Source organism: Catharus ustulatus, chromosome 4 (genome assembly GCF_009819885.2).
Source record: "Catharus ustulatus isolate bCatUst1 chromosome 4, bCatUst1.pri.v2, whole genome shotgun sequence".
NCBI classification, from domain to species: domain Eukaryota; kingdom Metazoa; phylum Chordata; class Aves; order Passeriformes; family Turdidae; genus Catharus; species Catharus ustulatus.
In genome coordinates, this window is record NC_046224.1 from 68,775,343 (window position 1) to 68,797,481 (window position 22,139).

The 22,139-nt window shown below is 41.9% G+C and overlaps 1 protein-coding gene across 3 annotated transcripts in view; it reads left to right on the forward strand.

The window, feature by feature from the left end:
• The window catches only part of ITPR2 (inositol 1,4,5-trisphosphate receptor type 2), a 241,850-nt gene that overhangs the window by 11,469 nt on the left and 208,242 nt on the right, over positions 1-22,139 (forward strand). For all 3 annotated transcript variants that reach the window (XM_033056927.1, XM_033056928.1, XM_033056929.2), the window contains exon 2: positions 16,749-16,819. In XM_033056927.1, the coding sequence (XP_032912818.1) occupies positions 16,749-16,819 (71 nt within the window). The remainder of the gene's footprint in view (positions 1-16,748; positions 16,820-22,139) is intronic.

The following is a 22,139-nucleotide window of genomic DNA, read 5'->3' on the forward strand; positions in this document are numbered from 1 at the left end:
TCCTGCTGTTTAATATGTCCTGGGTTCAGGAAAACAAGAATTCGCAAGTTTTCCAACTCATTGGACTCAATGATCTTAGAGGTATTTTCCAGCCTAAATAATTCTATGATTATATAAAACTATTTCCAAATGACTGATGAGAAAAATGCCTGACACCATCTCAAACTTTTCTTTGTAGCAGAAATAGCCCTTAAGTCTTCTGAATTGACATAAATGCTTCTGACTAACAATAATGTGGTATCAGAGGATGGATCCAACTTCCAAGGTGCAAATTTGTGACTGGTATTCCTGTGGATCCATGGTGCAAAAAGCAATCACAGAAAAGAAAAGAGACCAGAGAGAATTGATAATATATCTAATACAAGAGCTAGAAACCTTGGTGGTAGAATTAAAACAATAATAAAAATGCCATCTGGAAAAAGAGCTGGATGCATCAGTAGGAGTCAAAGCTAAGAGGTGATGAAAGTGAAACATTTTATGGGCAGTAATTAAAAACTGTCCAGGCAAGTTAGGGAAATGAGGGGCAAATAAAGCCACTCTCAAACAGCAGGGTGGGGTCACTGAGTTAGTAGAAAATATATTTGCTGTGGTTCTGATCTATTTTTCCACAGAATATAGGTGAGGGCAACTTTGGATTGCTTTGTGTTCGGGCCTCAGCAGAGACCTGACTTTAGAAATGACCCTGCAGATCACTTACTCAGCTGTGGAAACACAAGTATGGGAAGGCAAGGGGCAGCTTAGAAGGTGACAAAATAGGACAGAAATTTTTGACCTCTTTGGGGAGAACTTGGTGCTTAAAATACCAGATGTTTTCATTTTAATTTATCTGAGGAAGAAGAACATAGTCAGTACTATGCTGAGACATCTTGAGAGCAGCTGACACGTTTTGCTGTAGGAATTAAAAGGGCTGTGCTTTCATGGGTGCTCCCAGATCTGAGAGCAAAGAGGCCACTTTGATGCCTCACCCAAATGAAGTCTTTGCAGATATTGCCTTAGGCAGAAGATCAAGGAACTATTTCGAGGAATGGCTGCTGGAAAAGGCATCTCTTTTTCTTTCCTTCTCATAACTTGAATAACTTCTCATAAGGCGCAAAACCTCCTGAATCACTCACCTGATGAATGTATTGCTCCTGGAACAGATTTCAGATCAGCCAAAAGCTTTTACAGGAGACCATGTGGGCTCTTGCAATCATCTGAAAGTGTAGCATCTCCTCAAATTGGCATGATCAAAGTTTTCTGATCTCATCAGGCAAGTCTGGAATTTAGAAATGAGGTGGTATACAGGTGGTTACATTCATTCAGAAATTGTATCATGGCTTTGAAACTGCTGAAACTGGGGGTGCTGGAAGAGTCATGGCTGATTTGCAAAATGTCTGATTTGGTGGCATGCAAGCAGGAAGTGGAAAATGTTGCAGGAAATGTGACGTTGGCAAGACAGATAAAAGAGAGGGAGCCCAGCTCAACAGTTTCTTATGGAGGCATCACTGGAGTGTGTGGCTGAGGAGCTGAGGGATTTTTTTCTGCCAGAGAATTGGCAGTTATGACTGTCCATTGACACAGTTGTGATTTATTTCACAAAATTACCTAGTGCTTGTAAAAGGGCACTGAAAATAGGAGAAACTTGTCTGAATGACTTTTGTAGATGTAGAAACAAGAGTAAACAATCTATGGATCAAAGGAGAATTTGGAATTCCAAGTATTTTGCTAAGTCTTTGAGACTGCAGGCTTCCAGAAAAGGCACCCTATCTCAGTGTGCCCACAGGCTGATGGGGGAAGGTGGAAAGGATCATTATGGACTTCAGCCTTCAACTCTTTTATTTTACAGATTCAAAGAAATGAGGGCACTCTGTCCCACTGCTTTTGAGGAATTTAAAACAGGAGTCCATGAGAATATGAATTATACTCCAGAAGTTATTTTATTTCAATACAGAGCAAATCTCTACATTATGAAGAACTTTTGGGGTGATGTGGACTGTGTAGAAGATCAAACACTAGGCTAGAAAAGCTTGTTCCAGCCTGTTCAGTAACATGAACATCTCTTGGATGGAATTTTACAGGAGAGCTTGTGAAGTCCAGGGATTGACTGGATGTGAGTGAGACATAATGAATCAAGGAGAATTCAGTCCCAATTACTCTTTGTGCCTCCTCTTCCTATGTGGTTGAATTATGTGTTAAAATAGTCCACCCTTGTAGTGGCAAGTGCATAGACTAAGAAGACCAAGTTCATGTCCAGATCAAGAATAAAGATTTCCAGCAAGCTGAGGTGAAAGAAAGTATTTTTTTCACTAGCTGCTTTTCATCTATTATCTCAATGTAGCAGAGGTCATAGAAGAACTAAAAGAATTTTATCCCTTTAGCCTGAAAGGACTGAAAATATCTTGTCAGCTCTTCTTTTCAATCACTTCAGTCCTCTGAGGATAATGAAGACATTCACAGGCTTGCCTGAGTGATGAAATGTCTTCAAGTATCTTCAAATGCTGTCAAAGTTGTCTCTACACCTTGACTGAGGGTATCTGTATTGGTGGAAGATGTTATCCATTGGAGGAATTTGGAATTTCTATGTTTTGGCTGTGTTTGGGTTGTTCTTATGTGCAGGCAGTTTGAGGATCAAATCTGAGTACTTGTTTTCTATGGGTTGGTGAAGGCACTCATTTTTTCTGTTAAAAAAACTGGTGCAGTTTTTTTCTCCCTGACCTTTGCAGACAAAATAAATATGGATCTGTTTGTAGTGTGGACCTTAAATACCTTCTGTGAGTTTTCAGTCCTTCTCCATGTAGAATGGGACTGAAGTATTGTGAATGCAGTGAGGTGTTGGTTACTTAATCTAGTTGAAGAGGAGAGGGAGGAGGATTTTCCTGTGTATTGTGAATATTGGTAACTCTTTCCACATGGTTTGGACCTAGTCTGCGGATGAAGGATTTGCTTTTTGGAGGCTGCTATCCCCACCTTAAACTGGCACCTGATTTCATTTCCAGATCAGGCACCTGATTTCATTTCCAGATGAAATTCTGTGTGTCTGGATTTCTAATTCATATTAACCCTAATGTGGCAGCAGCCGCTTTCAAATGGGTCTTGCCTGGATGGGATTACAGGGAGTGCTGTTAAGTCTCATTTTACTTCTTCCACCTTGGCTACAGTGTTATGAGAGGAGAAGAATTTGGATATTTGTGCCATTCCTTGCAGATAGAGAACTGAGCACTTGCTGGTCAGCTGTTTTCTGGGCACTGTGTTGCTGGAGTAAGTCAGCAGAATATCTGATTTAAATACCATTGAAAGTCTGCTCTACAGCTATGACAGGATCTCTTCAAAGCTGGTTGGCAGGAATTTAGCAGAACTTTGGTGAGTTAAGTGCTGTGATACTTTTTTCTAATTTCAGGATGACAAGTTAGAGACAAGCTTTTCTGTTGTGTAAACACAGAGCTTTAAACACAAACAGTTATTTTTGGTGCTCTTTTCCTATGACAAAAATTAAACTTGAAAGGTAAAAATAAACACAAACATGTTCTAAAACCTTTTCAGATTAAAGGTTAGAAAAAAGAAAGAACAAAGGCTCAAGCTCACTTCCAACTCACATACTTGCTGACACAAAGCTGCAGTCCAGCCAGATGAACAGCACATTGTGAGGTACAGGAATAATTTGTAGTCCTTTTAAGTAACCAGAGTAGCAAGCAGCATGTACATGCAGTGGAATAAATCCTTGTCTCTGCTTCAGTTTTTCTAAGAAATATGTGAATATTTAGGTTTAACTAATATTTGTTTCTATCTTAATGGATGACAAGAGTGCAGTTAACTTCTGCTGTCTTATTTAAGGCACTGTACCAAAGGAAGAATTTATATTTGAGTAAACTGTGGTATCAGAGAGGATTGTGTCTTGTGCCTTGGTGAATAGTTTTTTAAACCACTGAGGCTGTGGATGTACACTTACTCTGCAAGCTGTTTTTTATCAGTGGCTTCACATTACTGCTCCCCATCAAAACAGTTTATGTGAGTGTTTCTCAGCCCTCTCTAAGCAATATGAGCTCATATACTTAAGCAATTTAGTAGATGATTTGTGCTAACGGGGTTGACTGTTGCTTAGAGACCCTCAGGCTCTGAAAGGTTGTAATGTGAAATGAATGACCCAGATTAATGTTTACTTTTGCCCTTGCCTGCGTTTGGGTCAACTTAATTCTTTTATTGAATGTTGTGATCTATGGGTCTTGTAACTCAAAGGAGTGTCAGGTATGCTGTTTTATCTTAATCTGTCAAATCAGAAAATAGTGGAGAATTCTGATCCAGAGAGGTGCTTGGGGCAAGGCTGGCAAGCTGGTATTTCCAATCAGGGAGGAAGCTTGGGAAGAGTGTGTCTGTTTTAGCAGGACCTTCTGCCACTCAGGCTGAAGCGTCTCAATGTCCTCTGAAACGGAAGTGTTAATCAAAATATAGCAGACTAATTGTTTATGTGAGTGGATGAGATTATCCCAGACAATGTGGTGCTGTTTGACTTGGAGAAGGAACTGTGTAACCGTATGCAAAGCTGCACCACAGCGATAGGCGATTGGCTTTTTGATTAGGTCATAAAATCTGGGGAGGTGATAAAAATGGAGCTGATTTTTGGGTGGGGTGCTCTGCTATCTTTTCAGATCAGCTTATAGCTGTGGAGTATTATCTACTATGCACAAGTGAATAGGGAATAGTAACTGAGGCAGTGGGCAGATTTTTAATCTTAATGTGCCAGGCAGCAGGTTAAGCTCTTGTGATAATGTGTCCGAGAGCTTTGTGGACTGATAAGGAAAAGGTTAGAATAGTTTTACTTTGCTAAATATTATTGCACCATGTTAGATTATAACTTTTTAAATGGGGGTTGTTTGTACCAATTAGTTTAGCTTGAAACTAGATGTGAGCTTTGGTGTGCTTGTTTTGTGTCCAGCTTCCCTTTGCAGGGAAGTGGTTGCTGCTGCAAAGTCTCTGTGGGAACAGGGGTGTCAGGAAAATAAACCTCAGGATCTCAGGGCTGCCTGTAGTTGCATTTAAGGCATTGCACTGACACAAAGAGATGGAATACACAAAGCACCCTGAAAAGTAGAATGCCTTCCTCCTGAGAAGAGCTGCTAAAATGTGTCCCATTTACTTTGTCTACTCTGGCCAGAGAGAGCTGACGTCTCTAAAAAGGGAAACATTGCATTTCCACTGCATTTCTGCGTGGTCCCCACCATCCTGATCGAGTTGGACACACAGGAGTAAGGAATGGTGGCTATACAGTCCACAACCCGTCACATTCTGACCTTGCTCCAGTTTCCTATGGGAGCTGCATGGTCTTCTTCAAACCAGGTAATTCCTTTTCTCCTGTCATCCCTCATAGTGTTTTTATCCCCCTCACTCATGCCTTGGAGCCCTGTGCCTTTCCCACACCTTGATTCTGCCCTTCCCACCTCCCTGCTGCTTGAGGGCATCAAGAACTTCTCACAGGACAAGGTAAAACCCTGTTTGCTGCAGCTCTGCATGCAGAGGAGCTGATCCCAAAGCTGTCACTCTGCCATGCCTCCTGCCCAGCCTGCCAAGCAGCTGCTTGCCCTGCACTCTGACAGGTCCTGCCGGTGAGTGGAGAAGGGGAAATGTTATTTTTTCCCATGTATACAATGAAAGGAAGCGCTGTAATAAACGGAGTGAGGTAAAAAGGCTTTCCCGGCACATTACCTCCTAACACTTCTTCATCCTGTTTCTCTGCTCTCTGCTGTGGGGAGTGGGGCTGAATTCCCCACAGCTGCCTCCTGCCAGCCCCCAAGGCCTGCCTTCCTTAGGCCAGGAAAGCCCTACTTTGTCCTGTCAAGGGGATGAAGGATGTCTCTCCCTTGGAGCTGGGCAAAGGAGAGTCTCTTGCCCCTTGGGGCACTGGAGCTGGTGTAGGGAAGTGCTATTTCATTGCTAATATAGCAAAAGGAATAATAAGCTCTCCAGAAATTATGTAAAAGACAAGAGGGGTGGGTGTAAGGGCGGAGAGAGGAAATACTTGGAGATGTCTGCAGTGCTTCCTGTTTGCTTCTGAAAATTATGAGTCAGATCCCCCAGAAACAAAAGAGAGGGGTTTGAAAAATGGTGAGATTTTTAAAAAGTAGTCATGCGTGCATCTGTTCTCTTGGTCTTCTGATTTTTGAGTTCTCAGTGCTGGAGGCCATTTTTCACATTTTTCAGGGCAGTAGTGACAGCAAGGAACACACACTCTTTTCCTTTCCAGTGAAAGTAGAGGGAGTTTTAATATCTTTAAATGCAGCATCATGAAGGAGACCAATAGAAAAAATACCAAAGATCACATGGTTTGGAATAAAATTTGTGATAGCATCACAGTTATTCTAGAGTTGGTTGCTTTGGCTTGAAGAGCTTTTGCAACAGGGGTTAGGTGTAACCCTGGAGCTGGTTTGCCTTTGCTTTCTGAGGCATATACTTTGGCATATACTTTGGTGTTGTGTGTGCCCAGATTGTGTTTGAGACTGATCCAGAAGGAGGAACCATGCTCCTTTTTCCCAGGTCAGCCACAGTCTGCATCTTTAAAACCCATGGATTCTGTGGGATTTGTAGCATGAGTGTTGATAAGTGTATGTGTGTACAGCAGGATTGCACTTCAAAAGGAAAAATGAAGTGGATATCATTGTTCCACTTATCATATCACCAAGTGCAGGCTTTTCTAGAAAACCTGATTTCTTTGTTTCTCTGCCAGTTAATTCCCATTAAATGCATGTAAGTGATAAAAGACTCCAGTTTTCCCAGTAGAAAGTGATTATTTGCAGGCGTTTTCCTCTGTTAGGTGTCAGGATAAGCCGTGCAAGGAGAGCTGGAAGCATTTCCTTCAGCTGAAAAGAATGCTGCCAAACTGGAGGGCCTGAAGGTAAAAGGCCAAACTCATTTCTTTGTAACAGAGCTTGTTGTTAAGACACACCTTAGAGGGTGATCTGACTGACAGGTGACAGCACAGCCAGAGAGTCAGAGCTCCTTGGTACTCAGCAGAGTCATTGCTGAGAGCTCAGGTGTACCAAAAAAAAATCTGTATTAATAAATAAACACTTGCTCTTGTGTGCTCTGGGGTGCTCGATGAAATAGCCTGTACTGCTGTAAATGTTTCCTGGAGTGATTTTTGCCACTAATGCTGTCCCCAGACCCTGTGTAGGGCTGGAGAGGTCCCAGAAGCTCCTCCAGGAGTGCACAGCCACCCTGGTTAGACTGCAGAGCTCTGTTGAGCAGATGTGGAGTTTTCTGTGCCTCAGAGTCTGGGAGGGTCCTTAGGTGTGTGAAATTGGCTGCTGTGAGTGTAGCCTCCTTGTGGGAGATGCCAGCCTGCCTGGTGGTCAGTTTGAGAAAGGTCTGAAACAGTTTTGAGGTGTGAAACCTGCTTGTTATGCCATTTTCCTGCCTTAAAATGATGGTTATGAAAAGCTCCCACAAGCAGAATGGGCTCCTTTTCCACCTTTAACCTCACACCTGCCCACCTGCATAGAAGTGATTGTTTTGCCACCCTGATCGTGGCTGCTGTTTGGTGACTCTCCTACTTCCCAGCTCTTCCTCTGTGGTCACAGCATTCCCAAGCATTTCCTCTTCAGATTTCTGCTCTTTGTTGCTATGTGGGATTCTCTTGAGCGAGTGTGTACAGGTTGGGGGTAGGTGTGGCAAAGGGCAAAGTTGCTGCTCCCAGCAACTGGGAAAGCAGCTCTGAGACAATCTGCAACAACTCCCCAAACGATCTTTCCCTGTAGGAAACTGGCTCTCGTCTGTTTTAAAACAAGTAAATAAAGTCATTGTGATTTCTCAGCTGGTTTTTGTTTGGAAGGTTTTTTTTAACTTGCTGCTGAAGAAAGAGAAGAGCAAAGAGAACACGCAAAAATACCTGTCCCAGCTGCAAAAATTTGTAAATATTTATGGTTGCAAAGTGAAAATAAAAGTCATACAATCCTTTGCTGAGGGGATTGGAGCACGTGTTGATGTGGAGGTATCTCTGTGCACAATTCTTATTGCCACTGGTGAGAGTTGGACACATCAAAGGGTGAGCAGACCTCACTCAGGGAATTCCTGCCAGCTAAAGTTCCCGGGGGTAGAAGTAAAGGCTGAAACCAGCAGCAGTATTTTGGGAGCTGGATTGCATGCTGGCTACAAGGTGGTGGTTATGCTGTTCAACCTGAGAGCTGTCTCCTTTCATCTGAAGGCAAAACCAGGCAGCACCTGTCATTCCAGAGCTCTGCCTCAGCAAGGGGACGGTCAGGAAAGGTTCATGTTCCTGCTGTAAAGCCCGGGTTTGCACCAAGTGCTAGGACATTGCACATCTCATGGAAAGGGGCTGTGACTGAGGGAGCTCAGGATGTGTTGTGTTAGTGTGCTTGGGGGGCTGCTGAAGGAAGGCGCACTGAAGCAAGGAGATGCAAAGTACTGGGTCAGGTGCTGAGTTGCTGCAGTAAAGGGCTGTTTGACTAATTTCAGTGGAATTACATGTGTTCACACTAGCCTGGGACTTGTCCCCATTGCTGGCCTCTGAAATGAGGTGAACCCTTTCTTCATTTGGTGTCCTGCCATATAAAAGAGTTTGTAACATGGAGGGTTTGGTTATCTACATGGTCTGAAAAATTGGGATTTTTTTTACTTAAGCAAAAAAATAAGGCATGTAAAGTTTGCCTCCTGTGAAAAATAAGCACCGCAGAATGTGTAAAATGTCAACATTTTGGTTGAGCAATGTTTTCCACTCACATTTTTACATAGTGGGACCTGGGTTGGCCTGCTGGATTATTGCTGTTTGTGTTACAAAACGGAGAAAGAGCTTGGATTGTTTTCCAGGATTTACATTCCAGCCTGTGTTTGCAGGATTGATAATTTTTTCATATGTATTTGTGTATGTTTATATTTTGTATGCATGTGTTTGTCTATATGTATGTTGTCATTCCAGATGCTGAGGTTCATTATAGGCCTTACAGTAGCATCTGAGGCTGGTTTGTCTTCTTAAACAATGTTTTTGCATTGTGCTATTTCAGCAAAGTTTCCTACTTTTCTTCCTTTGCTTATGCTTCCTTTCTGCTGTAAGTGTTGCCATTTTGATGAGTCGGTGTGACTGCCTTCATTAGGGGGATGAAGTCACTTTTTGATCACTGGACAGATATTGGCATTTCTCAACAGTATTTTTCTGGGTGAATCTCTCCATTTTCATTAAATGCTGTTAACAGTGAGCAATCCAACCTTTCTGACTCCTTGTATTAGCACACAGTTCTTCAAAGCAGTCCTTTCACGTGGCCATTCACAAATATGTGCAAAGCCGAGAACAAACCTCAAGTTCTTCTGCTGTAAACTGAATGTAGAATTTCTTTTGATTTGGATTGTTTTCCCTATGCTGCTGGCTTAGCTTTGCTGTCTGGCTGAATAGGTAACTCTGAAAGGAGTTCTGCTTGCTTTTGGGAGCAGTGAAGCTGCTACTAGGATCTCTTTTCTGAAGTCACTGTGTACAATGGAAATTTAAACTGCTCAGTCTTATAGGGACTGGTTAGTGAGCTACATGCCTAAAATTCACATAAAGATGCAGGGTTGCCTCTGACACCCTAGTTTTTAGTTTGCAGTGCTCCCAGTGTCTGTTTCTAAGGTGTGTTGATATACCTAATAATTCTACTTTATCTGTGCTTTCTTATGTTAGACAGCTACAGACCTGTTACCTGTGAGCAACCTGAGTTAAAGTCATGTGTATAACCTTGATTTTTCTGATTTACTTCTAAGTTTGTGCCAAATCCTGGACTTGTTACGTTCCATACATTGGAATTACATGCCATACATTGTAGTTAGCTGGATTAAGTGGAAATGCTGCAGAGGTTAGATTGTAATTAAATTTTGCATGAATGATCCTCAGTGTGAGGTGCTGACACTGCTGCTTCTTTAAACTTCATCCCTCAGTGCACTTCTGGGAAGCTGGGATGATGGAATTGAAATCCTGGCCTCAGAGACATTGGTGAAAATTTTGTCCATTCAAAGACAGCCAAGATTTCACCTAAAAGGAGAATGTTAGTAATGGAAAAATTGTCCAGTCCTCCAGGTGATGTGCATTATTAGTGGTCTGTGTTCTGCAAGCCACTAAAGAAAATCTCCAGAAAACTTTATTAATACTCATTTTATAATTTCAAATTTTTTAACTTTAATACAAATTTAATCCAAAGAGGGTTGGCCTGTGGAAACGTTTTCCAACTGAATGCCTTTAGGCTGTCGCAACATCCTTGTATGATAGACTCTTACTTTTGATATTAAGAAAAAAAAAAAAAAAGAAAAGAAACAAAGGAAGAAATCAACCATTTCCTTGGGTTTATGGGAGTGTAATTTGTTTATCAAAAGCACTGAGACAGACTGAAGCCAAAACCTGCCTGGGAGCAGAGCACCAGTGTTGTAGAGAAGCACAGCAGGACTGGGTGTGCCTGGGGAGGGAGCTGGGTGGGATAGGCTGGCTCAGCTCCTCCCATTGCCAGTTCCCCATGGAATCACAGAATATCCTGAGCTGGAAGGACCCACAAGGATCATTGAGTCCAGCTCCTGGCCTTGCACAGCACAGCCTCAACAATCACACCCCTGTGCTTGAGAACATTGTCCAAACACTTGAACTCTGTCAGCCTTGCGGACTGTGACCGATGGCCAGTCCCCTTTTGACTGCAGAAAATAGGTGTGCTTGGCACCCTGAAAATGACTTGATGTGTGTTATATTGATGGGAGGATCTTGAAATACTGTGCAAATGTTGATTAACTTGGCAAAAATTAGTATGTCCAAGCAAAGCTCTGTACCATTTTCTTGGTGCATTAATGGCTTACCTATTATGCAGGCCAAGAAAGTTGCAGAACTGAGATTAAAATCTAAAAACCATGCTTTTTCCATTCCTCTGTAACCTCCAAATAACATTTTATTCCTTCGTAATAATTTATTTTAGCTCTGTTCTTATAATTTAATTGAAATTGCACAATGTTTTAAATGTAAATATAGCTATAAACAGGGATAAACAATTTCTACCAAACAGAAGCTTTTGCAAGCTAAAAGCATGATTGGATATAACACAATACAATAGAATAACAAAATGACTTGCAGGATTTATAGCTGGATTACTTAATTGAGCAGAAAAACTTCTGCTTCTATTCCCCCCCTTGACATGTAAGCCTGCAGGTACAGTTACAAGAATATATGAATGCATTATCAGATAAGGGAAAAACTTTAGGGCTAATGATTTGTGCAGTTAGTGTAAATGTGGAGCTACCTGCTTGTATGGTGGTGTTTTTGTTTCCCAGTGTGTGCCTGGGATTGTGCTTTCTGCCCTTGTGTCTCCACACCATTTGATTATACAATTCAAAGTGACCCACACAAGCATTTTTTGGGATGGTGAGAATGCCTTAGTGTTCCCACACTGTGTTGCTGGGATAAAATGCACTCACGTCCTCATTTCACACTGAAGATTGTTCATGGGGAAATTTATCTGCTGTCTTAGACACCTTGAAGAGTTTGGAATGTTTTAGGTGCATAGAATTTTGCTTTCCCAGCCTAATAGTATTTATTAAACAGCTCCTTTCAACCTGTTTTATGCTTTGTGTTTGTGGCAATTAAAATTTGTTCAGAAAGGAAAGGATAAAGTTCCTAAGGTTTGAGGCAGGCAGGAGCCAGACTTGTCTCTGTGTTACTGTACCTCACTGGTATGAAGTTCTTTAAATGTTTTCTGCTGTCCTCCCATTTGTCAAAAGGGTTTTTTAGCATGGAATCTTCCTAAATGGTACAGAGGTTTAATAGCCCTGCTATAAGTGAAGGAAGAGCCTTTTTATTTTCTGTATGAGCTGGGATTAATGTAGGCAACCCAAAAAGATGTGAAAAGATGATGGTAACAAATCTGACTTTGGAAAGAGATATGAAAAAGGGCATATTTTATACAGGGTAGGTAAATATAGAACTATAAATCATCTGAAGCAGGACTGGTAGTCAGAGTATGAACTCACATTTTGGGAAGGGTGAGGTAGGATGACTGTAGATTTTTGGCAGGAGACCACTTGAAGCACACAAGAAGTGGGCTGACCTAGATGCCTGATAAGAGGCTCAATGAAATGAAAAGTGGGTGGACTTGGAGAAGAACTGGGTGGATCTGATTGTTTTGGCACTTAGGTATTTGAGGTTTGATTTCCAGGGCAGCAAAATTTTAATCACCTATTGTTCGTTATTGGTTGGTTTCTCAGTGGTATGACTTGCACCCCTCTTCCCAAGTGGTTGCTGGGATATGTGGAGCACAGGAGAGGCTTTGTGCAGCACTTTGGGAGGAAAGAAGTGTCCTGGTGCTCTGGAGGAACATTTCTGTGTGGGATGTTGTGTGAAGGGACACCTGAAGAGCAAAGCATGGGAGGCTTTGGGGGCTGCTCCTTTGTTCATGAGGGGATGTTGAGGTTGTGTGGTTTTGGGATGGAACCTCAGCATTCTTTGTGATCAAATATGTTGCTGGGCTCCACTGGAAGTTAAATGTCCAGTTTCTCTTGCTGATACCTGTCACCAAGTTTGCCCCTCTTTCTGCTGCTGCCCAGACCTTGTGCTGCTCATAAAGGCAGTGAAATTTTGATACCACTGAGAGAGCAAAAACTGAGCAACTCGAGTGTCCTAGATTGAAGACATCACCTCTAGTTTGGTTTATTCACCTTTTGGAGGAGTAAATACTCCATAAATATATAAATAGTACTGAGTGTGTAATAGACATCAGCAGCTGGGTCTTGTATTTTTTAACAAGTTACACACACACATGCAGTTCCATGTACGGGAGAGTCTGTGTGCTCATGTGTTTATTCAGGTATTGTTGTGCTTAATAACATTGGCTGTGATTATTGGGTGGAAATCTCTGTTGGTAGGAAAAGACAAAATACATTTCAGGATGGTATTTTAGAAACTCAAGGCAGAAAACTAAGATAAATTATATTGTGTGGCTGCTTTCTTTGACAAGCTAAAAAGATTCCTATGAAAATGACCTAAAATTCCTGAAACCCACCATAATTCCTTTCTTATTGTTTTCTTACATTGGTTTTTGTTCTTTCAGAATGCAACTGTATCTCACTAGTAAATCTAAAATAACTCATCACTGGGAACAGTCCTTCTAGGATTACAGCTGTACAACTATTCCTTGACTCCTGCACACATCTGCAAGTTCCTAGAAACCTTGGTGTATTTACCTTTAGCCTGTGTTAGGTAATCAGGGGAGCTTGCAGGACACAAAGAGTTATGGAGCATGTATGATTCCTATCTATGAACCCAGACACCATTAGACTGTTCTGCCAACATACCTTGCTTATCTGTTACACTGCTGCTGCTCAGTCCTGTGTCCTTCCTCCCAGAGAAGGGACAGCTTCAATTCCACCAGATGATGGGGGACAATGAAAGGAGAGGAACAGAGGTGCAGAACTCTACAGGTTCACTTGACATGGAGCAGAACTTTCTTCCTGTGCAGTGACTGAGCACTGAACAGGTTGTTGGAGGGTGTGGAGTGTCAAAACTGGGGATATCCAGAGCTGTCTGGATACAATCCTGTGCCCTGTGCTGTGGCATGGCTTTGCTGGAGTAGGGAGGTGGGACCAGCTGCCCCACTGTGGCCCCTTCTACCCTGATGATTCTGTGATGATGGTGGAGAGTTGAAACTGCCTTTACTTTCCCCCCCACCTCTATGGAGAGGCACACCTTATCTCCTAGGCATTGCTTTAGGTAGCTCAAATTCTTGTTTAATGAGCCTTTGTACACTGTAGCTGTGTACACTTCTGTACACTGTGAGGTCTTAATGGCTTCAACACCTGCTGCTCTGTGAGGCTGGTCTGTGGCACTATGATGAGGAGTACCTGCTCTTGCTTGCCCTGCAGTGAGTGGAAAAACTTCACCGGCTTCAGTGGGAGAATGACTGAGCATTTGTGACAAGCAATCCCATGAGTGTTGTTGCTTTCAGCCCCTAATTCTGCAATTACTGAATACAAAGGGCCATGCGTAAAGTCCGGGCCATAATTACTGCTTTGACTTCCCTGATGATTTACCTTAGGTACTACCAGTGAACTGTACAGCTTAATTACAGCAGTTACTTGGGGGGATTGTGCAAGCCCCAGGTATTTATTGTGTTCAGGGAAGGCCTAGCTCAGCTGGAGATCATTTCATACATGTGCAGGGATCTCCTTTGTCATTTATGTGCTGCCAGTGTATGGAAACTGAAATGCAGTTGTGTTGTATGTGCCAGGTGCTGAATGACAGCAGAGAGCACAAAGCAGTATTGTCTGCAGTCCAGCTGAGGAATTAAGCCCTCTGAAGTTTGTTAAAGCTTCTCTGATAGTACCATACAATAAATATAATACAATAAATATAATACAATAAATTCTGCCTTTATCTGAAAAACCGGGTCTGGTGCACTTTGGCCTCCTATTCAAAGCTACAAGCAAGTGATCTTAAAACCTGCTGTGGTGTTGTCTGACAGTCACTGCAGGTGCCCAGGACCTTTTGCAGCCAAGCCTGTTGTTTGGTTTCACACATCTCAAATGGATTTGTTAGCAGGTTACAAAGGTCTTGAATTGCTGCTTGTTTAACGCAGCCACCTCACAGGTGTCAGTAACAAACCAGCGACTGCTTTTGGCTCGCTATAAAAGTGGGATTTGAATATTTTGAATTGTGTATCAGAGGAAGTGGTCTGTGTTTGAAGAGCCTCCTCTGTTCCCTTTCACAGAAGTCTTGCATCATGTGCAACCTGCAGCTCAGCTCTCCCTACGGAGCTGTAACAAGCAGCTCCAGAGTAAACAAGGAGCTGTTAGACTCCCTGAAGGTTGTGCAGCTGGAATACAGGATGAATGGCTCTATGTGGAAATGCTGGGGATTAAATTGTTAATTTAATAACTGCTAAATAAACAAAGCAATAAGTTCCTCAGACTTTTTGCCCTGTGTTATTGGAAACAAAGGTGTGAGAGCTGAGGTGCTGAGCAAGGGCTCAGGAGATGATGTGCCTGCTCGGTCATGCCCCTGCCCTGCCACATGTCAGTCAACCTTTCTGTGCTCTGATTTTGTATCCACAGGATGGGAGCAGCACCAGTTCCTCTTTCCTTCGTCTTCTCTGATGTCTTTGGTTCCTGAATGCCGCCCAACTCATTTATGGTTCTTTCTTTGTGCCTTTAGAGAATGCTCAATGGCAAATGCTTGATATTAATCGTTGAATGTCTGTTCTCTGCAAGGCCAGTGTATTTGAGCACTGCAGCTGGCTGCCTCAGGGACTCTGCAGGATCTCATTTGCTTTGCTCAGCACCAACACCTTGTTTTCTATCTGGCTTTTGCTACAGTGACATGGCTTGGTGGAAGTTTTGCATCTCACCCACAGTTGTGGTTCTCCCAAGGGTGCACAAGTTGTCACAAAGTACACAGGAGGTTCCCTGTGAGTTGTGGTTGGCTTTTCAGCATGCCTCCATCCTGACAGTGCTTGAGGTCAAACCTTATGGGTTCCTCCTTAAAAACCCTTGAGGGATTTTGTTGAGAGGGAGAAGTACTCCTTGGCATTAAGATCCTTTGGCAAAGCTCCTGTTAAGGTAGTCCTTTCCAGTCAGCTCTCTGTGACTCCAGGTTTTAGGTGTTTTTCATAGGAAACTTTGGCCTATTAGAACATGGACAGAGTGCAGGATGCTTGCAAGACTCTTCCTAAGTCCTGCTTTCCAAACCTCACCCTGTTCTTGTTAAGCCTGCCCTAACCCAGACTGTGAAGAACACAATTCCCTAAGGCCCCCTGCTCGCTCCTGAAGGTGTTTTTTCAATTCCCCTTGATCACTGACACCTCATATTTGCATCTAGGTCTGTTCTGAGATTGGAACTGCTGAATTCCAAAATTCTTTGTCACTTTTGTTTCTGGGAGCTGCAGCCACAGTGGGCACTTTGCCATCTTACTAGAGGTAGAAAATTCATGGGCTGGGGGATTGGCCTTGCTGTGCTCATGGCTGGAGGCAAAACCTTCACCAACTTGAGTGAAAGCTGAATACATCTATTGGGTAACTTGGCTGAAGCCAATATGTGCTTTTTCTGGCAATTTCCAACAAAAATGCTGCTAAGAATGTTGCTCTTAGTAGTGTGTCCTTAAACACGATTTTCCTGAATAATTGTTTGAAATGGGCAAATTATTTACAGGATGCTTCCTGAAAGGAAGCTGAATTTATGTCTAGGAAGTTCTGAGATAAGTTTAACCATTCATATTTTAAATTTTATTGTTTATTTAACTTCTAAAATATTGCAGGAAATATATTAGATTTGTCATCTAGATTTTCTGCTGTGGATTAAAGAAATGCTTATTCATTTCAGCAAAGGAAAATGTGGTTTTGGGAGTTTTGATTAGAGCTGAACCTTAATTCCACATACCTCCTCAGAGGAAAAAGATGGGAAATGGTAAAGAAGAAAATCTGACATCTGCAGAGAAACAAACTGTTTCTGATTGAGGGTTAATGGCTCTGATGAAGGAAAACATAAATTTTACATGGAACATCAATGTATGTGATGTGACAAAAGGGATTTTAACTGGATTTAAATGAAGTGGGATTTGAAACACAGACCATAATTTAGTGCTAAGAAATCCTCTCTCTGGAAGGAAAATGTAGTTATGCTTGGTTATGCTTGATAACAGATTTTCTAAGGTGGTTTTTTGTATTACACTGGAGAAATGTGGAAACTTTTGGATCTGTGGTGTGGCAGGTGTGTCTGTGCGTTTATAAACATTGGCAGCATGTTTTAGTGAGTGTGATAACTTTTGTTTTTCTAGGTTAGTGGATGACCGGTGTGTGGTCCAGCCAGAGGCAGGTGACCTTGCTAATCCTCCAAAGAAGTTCCGAGGTCAGTAACTGGGGATCTTTTCTCTTTTATCACCAACTGATGCAGTTCTAACTCCTTGGGCACTTTTGTCCTGTGACTTCCCAAACGGTTTGTGTACACAGGGATGAAGTTGCAGACTGAAACATGAATGGCAGCTTTTGAGAATGAAATGCACAATTTGTAAAGGCATGAGGGGCAAGTGGGAGATATGAGGAAAGGGGGTGAATTTTCCTGTAGTCCAAGAATTGCTTGCTCTGTTCTGTACATTGAACACTGATCCCCTGCTCTGTGACAAACTCTTTGCTCCAGCCCTTCTCTCACTGTAAATGGGAAAGAAACTTGTGAGATCTAAAGTTATTTGAGCAGATGGATTGTTTATTTTTTTTTCAAGATAAGATACCATTTTAAGAAGTACCCCCAAATATTTTGTCAACTTTTTGTTTGGTTTTTGCATAAAACTGTGTCTGATTCTTTTCAACTTGACCTTGTAGATTTGGATAATTCTGCTGTTCTGCTTATTGGAAAAAAATAACAGATGACAACATGTAGTTTTTACTTTTTGACTGCTAAAAAAGTACTCTTTACTGTGCCAGAGCAGAGCCTTAATAGCCTGATCCAGGCCTCTTTTGGTTTAAAAGGGCTTGGATTCACACTGGTTCTGAGATAGAGTATGACTTGCCTCTGATTTAGAGGAAAGGAAATGTTTTTCATGGCTGTTTGTATTTATTTTCAATGATATTTAAGGTCACTTTCAACCCAAACCATTCTATGATTTTCAGGGGTTGCACTGACATGCTTAACCCTTAGTATTTTATTTGCAGTGTTTATGTATATGCTACTATTGCAAAAAATGAAGCATTTAAAACATTGGGAAAGGGAAATTCTGCCTTCCCAGAGAGCTGAAGACTTTTTTTCCATTATATATTCAGGAAACATCAGGAATTGGTTCCAGTTCCATCTGTGAGCATTCAGCACACTGGCAGATACTGGAAACTGAGAAAGTGAGGATGCATACTTAGAAACCAACAGTAATAAATTTCAGCCACTTGTGTGACTGGATAACTTTAAAGCAGAGCTCAGGGTAGCATCCAGTGAGGCTTTCAGGCTACCTAACTGTGATTTCACCCTCTCACTGCCTGCAAGTACATGTGTAACTCACAGTTTCCAGGTTGCACAGAATATCAGGTGGGGATTCTTTGGAAGATATTTCTGTCACTGGACTACCCCAATATGTTTCTAAAGTTGAGCATATCCAGGTTTCTAGATGAGACCAAGGTCACTGGGAAAGATTTGTGATAGGATAATTGAATACACCCAAATACCTACAAATACAAGTAAGGATCTCAACAGAGCTTAAAAAGATAACCATAATTTTTTCCACTGTCTAGTGTTTGAGGGCTTGATTTTATAACTTCGTTACATTAGAGTTCTTTTCTTGCAGCTCTGTGCTGTTCATTTCTAAATTCCAAAGGTAAAGAAAAAGTTGATCTGTGTTGATGATTTGGACACTTTGATGCAGGGTAGAAGCTGAACTCCCTGAACTCCCAGCACTAATGATTTGCCATCAGTGGTGGCAGCACATGTGGAGCAGATGTCAGAGTGGGATGGGACACTGACAAATGTACAGCTGTTTTCTGCTGCTGGGGAAACCAAGGGCTATAGTCCTGAGTTACATCCCAGCTTCTGTAGGGGTGTGGTTTCCATTAGTTGTGGACAGTTCTGGCTCTGTCCCTTATTGTAACCTCTGTCTGTTGCTTGCATAACACATCCCTTTATCTCCAGCTGCCTCTGCTCCCTCTTCTCCACAGCATCAAACTTTTCCTTTCCTCTCAGATCCTCTTCTTTTTGGGGAATCCCTCTTCTCCCTCTCCTTCCCTGCCCCAAAACTTTTTAGTAGCTGCTCTCCCCTCCCTGCTGCTGCTTAGCTCCCTTTGCAGTCTTTCTTCCAGTCACTCCTTAGCTCTCTCTGATTTATAGTGCACCAGCTTAATTTGGGGACTGCTGGCATAGTGGTAGCATGCAAATTTGGATGAGCTGCACACAGAATGATTTGGATTGGAAGGGATCTTAAAGCCCATCTCATTCCAACCTCCTGCCAGGGACAGGGACACCTGCCACTATCCCAGGTTGCTCAGAGCCCCATCCAACCTGGCCTTGGACACTGCCAGGGATGGGGCAGCCACAGCTTCTCTGGGCACCCTGTGCCAGGGCTTCACCACCCTCACAGGAACAATTTCTTCCTTATACCTAATCTGAATCGACCCTTTTTCAATTTGAAATCATTCCCCCTTCTCCTGTCACTCCATACTCTTTTAAAAAGTCCTCCATTCAGCTTTCTTATAAGCCCCCTGAAGATACTGAAAGGTGCTATAAGGTCTCTAACACCTGTAGGAGAAAATAAATCAGTGAAAAAGTAATTGTCATATTAATTTATGCAACCTACCCTCTATAACAGCATGACCACAGTCTTAGGGGCATCAAATATTATTTTCCTGCTGCTTCAAGTATCCACAATCCACGTGTGTTCAGGAGGATGGCTGCAGGAAAGAGAAACTTATCATTTGGAGGTTTTCCTCTTCATCCTTTAAGTCAAATTGTAAGTGTGAGAATAGCAGGAGCTTTGCTGAGAGCCCAGCAGAAACTTGCTGTCTAATTTAGATTTAGTGCCTTGAATCACGGAGGTGTTTCTACCATGAGAGCAACCAAAAGCACATCTCTGCTATGCTTTACTAAATTTCTTAGCTCTGCTCAGAGCCCTGAGGCAAAAGAGTTGCTAAATATTGTTCTGTTAACCAAGAATCTAAGCAAAATCCATATTTCTCCCCCCACAAATCTTCTGGGAAATAACTTTCAATTAAAGCAGCAAAGTTAACAAACCAAACAAAAACTGCTTTAAGTAGGTTCTTGACATGAAAGGAAGACTTAGGCATGAATGATTAATTGAATGATTAGACATAAGCAACTGAAAATAGCATCTAAGAGCAGGATGAGTAGGGCCTCTTCACTAATAGGAACTGCTGTCTGTATGGTTTACAATGTTTTTATCACTGATAGCTGAACTGGCGTTGATTTGAGGTTGGAGCACGACCTGGGAGTCAAAGAAGTATGAGAAAAACATGTTTCTGACAAGATGTTTAGATTTCAAGGACTGACTCTGAAAATTAATATCAGAGAGGACTGTGTTTGCTCTTTTTTGGTAATATTTTATCAACCCTTTCCCCAGTGGGAGGGACAAAAAAGAAAGACTGTGGTTTTGAACTGCTTATATCTCCCCTACAGGGTTCTCTCAGAGATCAAATCAAGGTACTGAGCTGTTGGCCTGAACCGAAAGGTTACGTAAAGACATGTCTCAAAATAGCAGTTTCATTTTTGTTATGTGTTTACTTTCTTTTTTTTTTTTTTTTGAGTGGGTGGTTGCTATTCTGGTTGTTTCAGAACGTCCTGCAGCATGGAGTGTTGTTAAGCTAAGGGAAGATGTGGTTGCTTCTCATTTAGTGTCTGTATGAAGAAGCTGTGCTCCCCTTTCCTCCCCCAGTCACACTGGGATGAACCTGCAGCTTTGTGTTCATCCAGATTTGCAGCAGTGCAAAGGAGGGTGGAATTTGGCTCCACATGTGTTTCCTGAAGCCTGGTGAAACCACAAAAAATGTACTGTATTGCAGTGAAATTGAAGGGACTGATCAAACCAGATGCTTTATTTCTTAATTCCATCTGAAGCTGGTGAGATCCAAGGCACTGAATGTGATGATGGAAATGCTTACTGTGCTGCAGGACTGGGTTGGGAAAAACAGTCTGTGCCAGGAGTTATGTACCTCTGAAGAAAAGTCACATCATGAGCCACACAGCTGCAGGTTTCCTTAGTTTGGGACCCTAAAAACATTTCAGCTTGGTGCTGCTATCTCCAGTGGGAAACACTTTCAGTTTCAAAGGTGTAAAATAGCACAGATAAGACTTGTTGGTCAGATTTAGCAGCTCTGGAAAATGAGCATGCGTCTCTCTCCTATTTTAAATGTAAAATGACCTAAGTTTTTAAACTGGTCTAAACTTTCTTACTTGTATTCCTTTGTTTTCTTGAGGCTTCTGCAGTGAAAGTGATGCTGATGCTCCTAAATACCCTCCTTTGCCTTTCAGGTTTTAGTCTGATCTAAGGTTTTTCTGACATTGTTCTTTTGTCTTCTCTCCCTTCCGTTACTTTCCTCTGCACTCTCTCCTTTCCTCCTTCATCTGCCATTTTGCTTTTCACTTACCTTCTACATAATTTTGGTTTATCCTTTTATTTTCTTCTTGTTTCCCCCATTTCCATAATTGCTTTATTTTGCTTCTCAGACTCCTGATAGCTTTTTTTGTTGTCCTACCTAGGACTCTTTTTGCCCCACTCCTTTCTCCCTCACATTTTTTCCCTTTTCATTTTCACAATAGTTCTTTTCAACCTTTCTGTCTATTTCCCCACCCCCAGATTTGTACACACCGTGATTTTATAGCTCTGTCACTTCCACATACTCATTTCTCTGGTTTTATTAAAGCCATGTGACAATTTCTCTAGTTCTACAAACCAAAGAAATCCTTCATGATGGACAAGAGCTGAATTTCTAACACTTAAAAAAAAATCCCAGGAGAGGGCAGGGAGAGAAAGCATCTGACAAATACTGTTCTAAACCATCTTTATCCAATATCAAGAAACATTTAAAGGGCATAATAGGAGTTATTTTCCTTTTCAGACTTCCTGAATGAAGGTACTATTTGCTTACCTTTGATATTCCCTCCTTAATTAGTCCTCAGGAAGAGAAACATTTATGTAAAACTCCATAAAGTAATGGATTGGGAACTAGGACTATCTGGGAATGTCTGGAGAAGTAAGAAGAGACGTTCTGTCTCATGAGTGGGTTGCTAGACTGACCTCCAGGAGGGAATGGCTTTTTGATCTGCTGTGTAGTAGAAGCTGAAGCGTAAGATTATAAAGCAACTTTCTCTTTTTTTTCCTGTTTATTTGAACTGTAGCATCTCTAGGGCAGGCACTGTTCCACCCCCTCACATGAAGCTTGAATTTACATAGTGTTGTTACTCTAATAAAATAAATGGGGAAAAAATACTGGAGAAAAACTATGAGATGACCTGGTTTCAATGCATGTGGAGTCCTAAAAAGTAAAATAAAACAGGAAAAATCTTGTCTGGGAACAAATAATATATATATTTTTAGTCTATAAATTGAGGGAAATACAGTTGAAGTAATACTGATTTGAAAAAGGTCCTCTGCAGTGTGGTAGCACTGTGCCCTGAGACTCTGCAGGAGGATGGGAAGCACTATGTTTACTTAAAGTAGCAGGATGTGTGGGGAGTAACT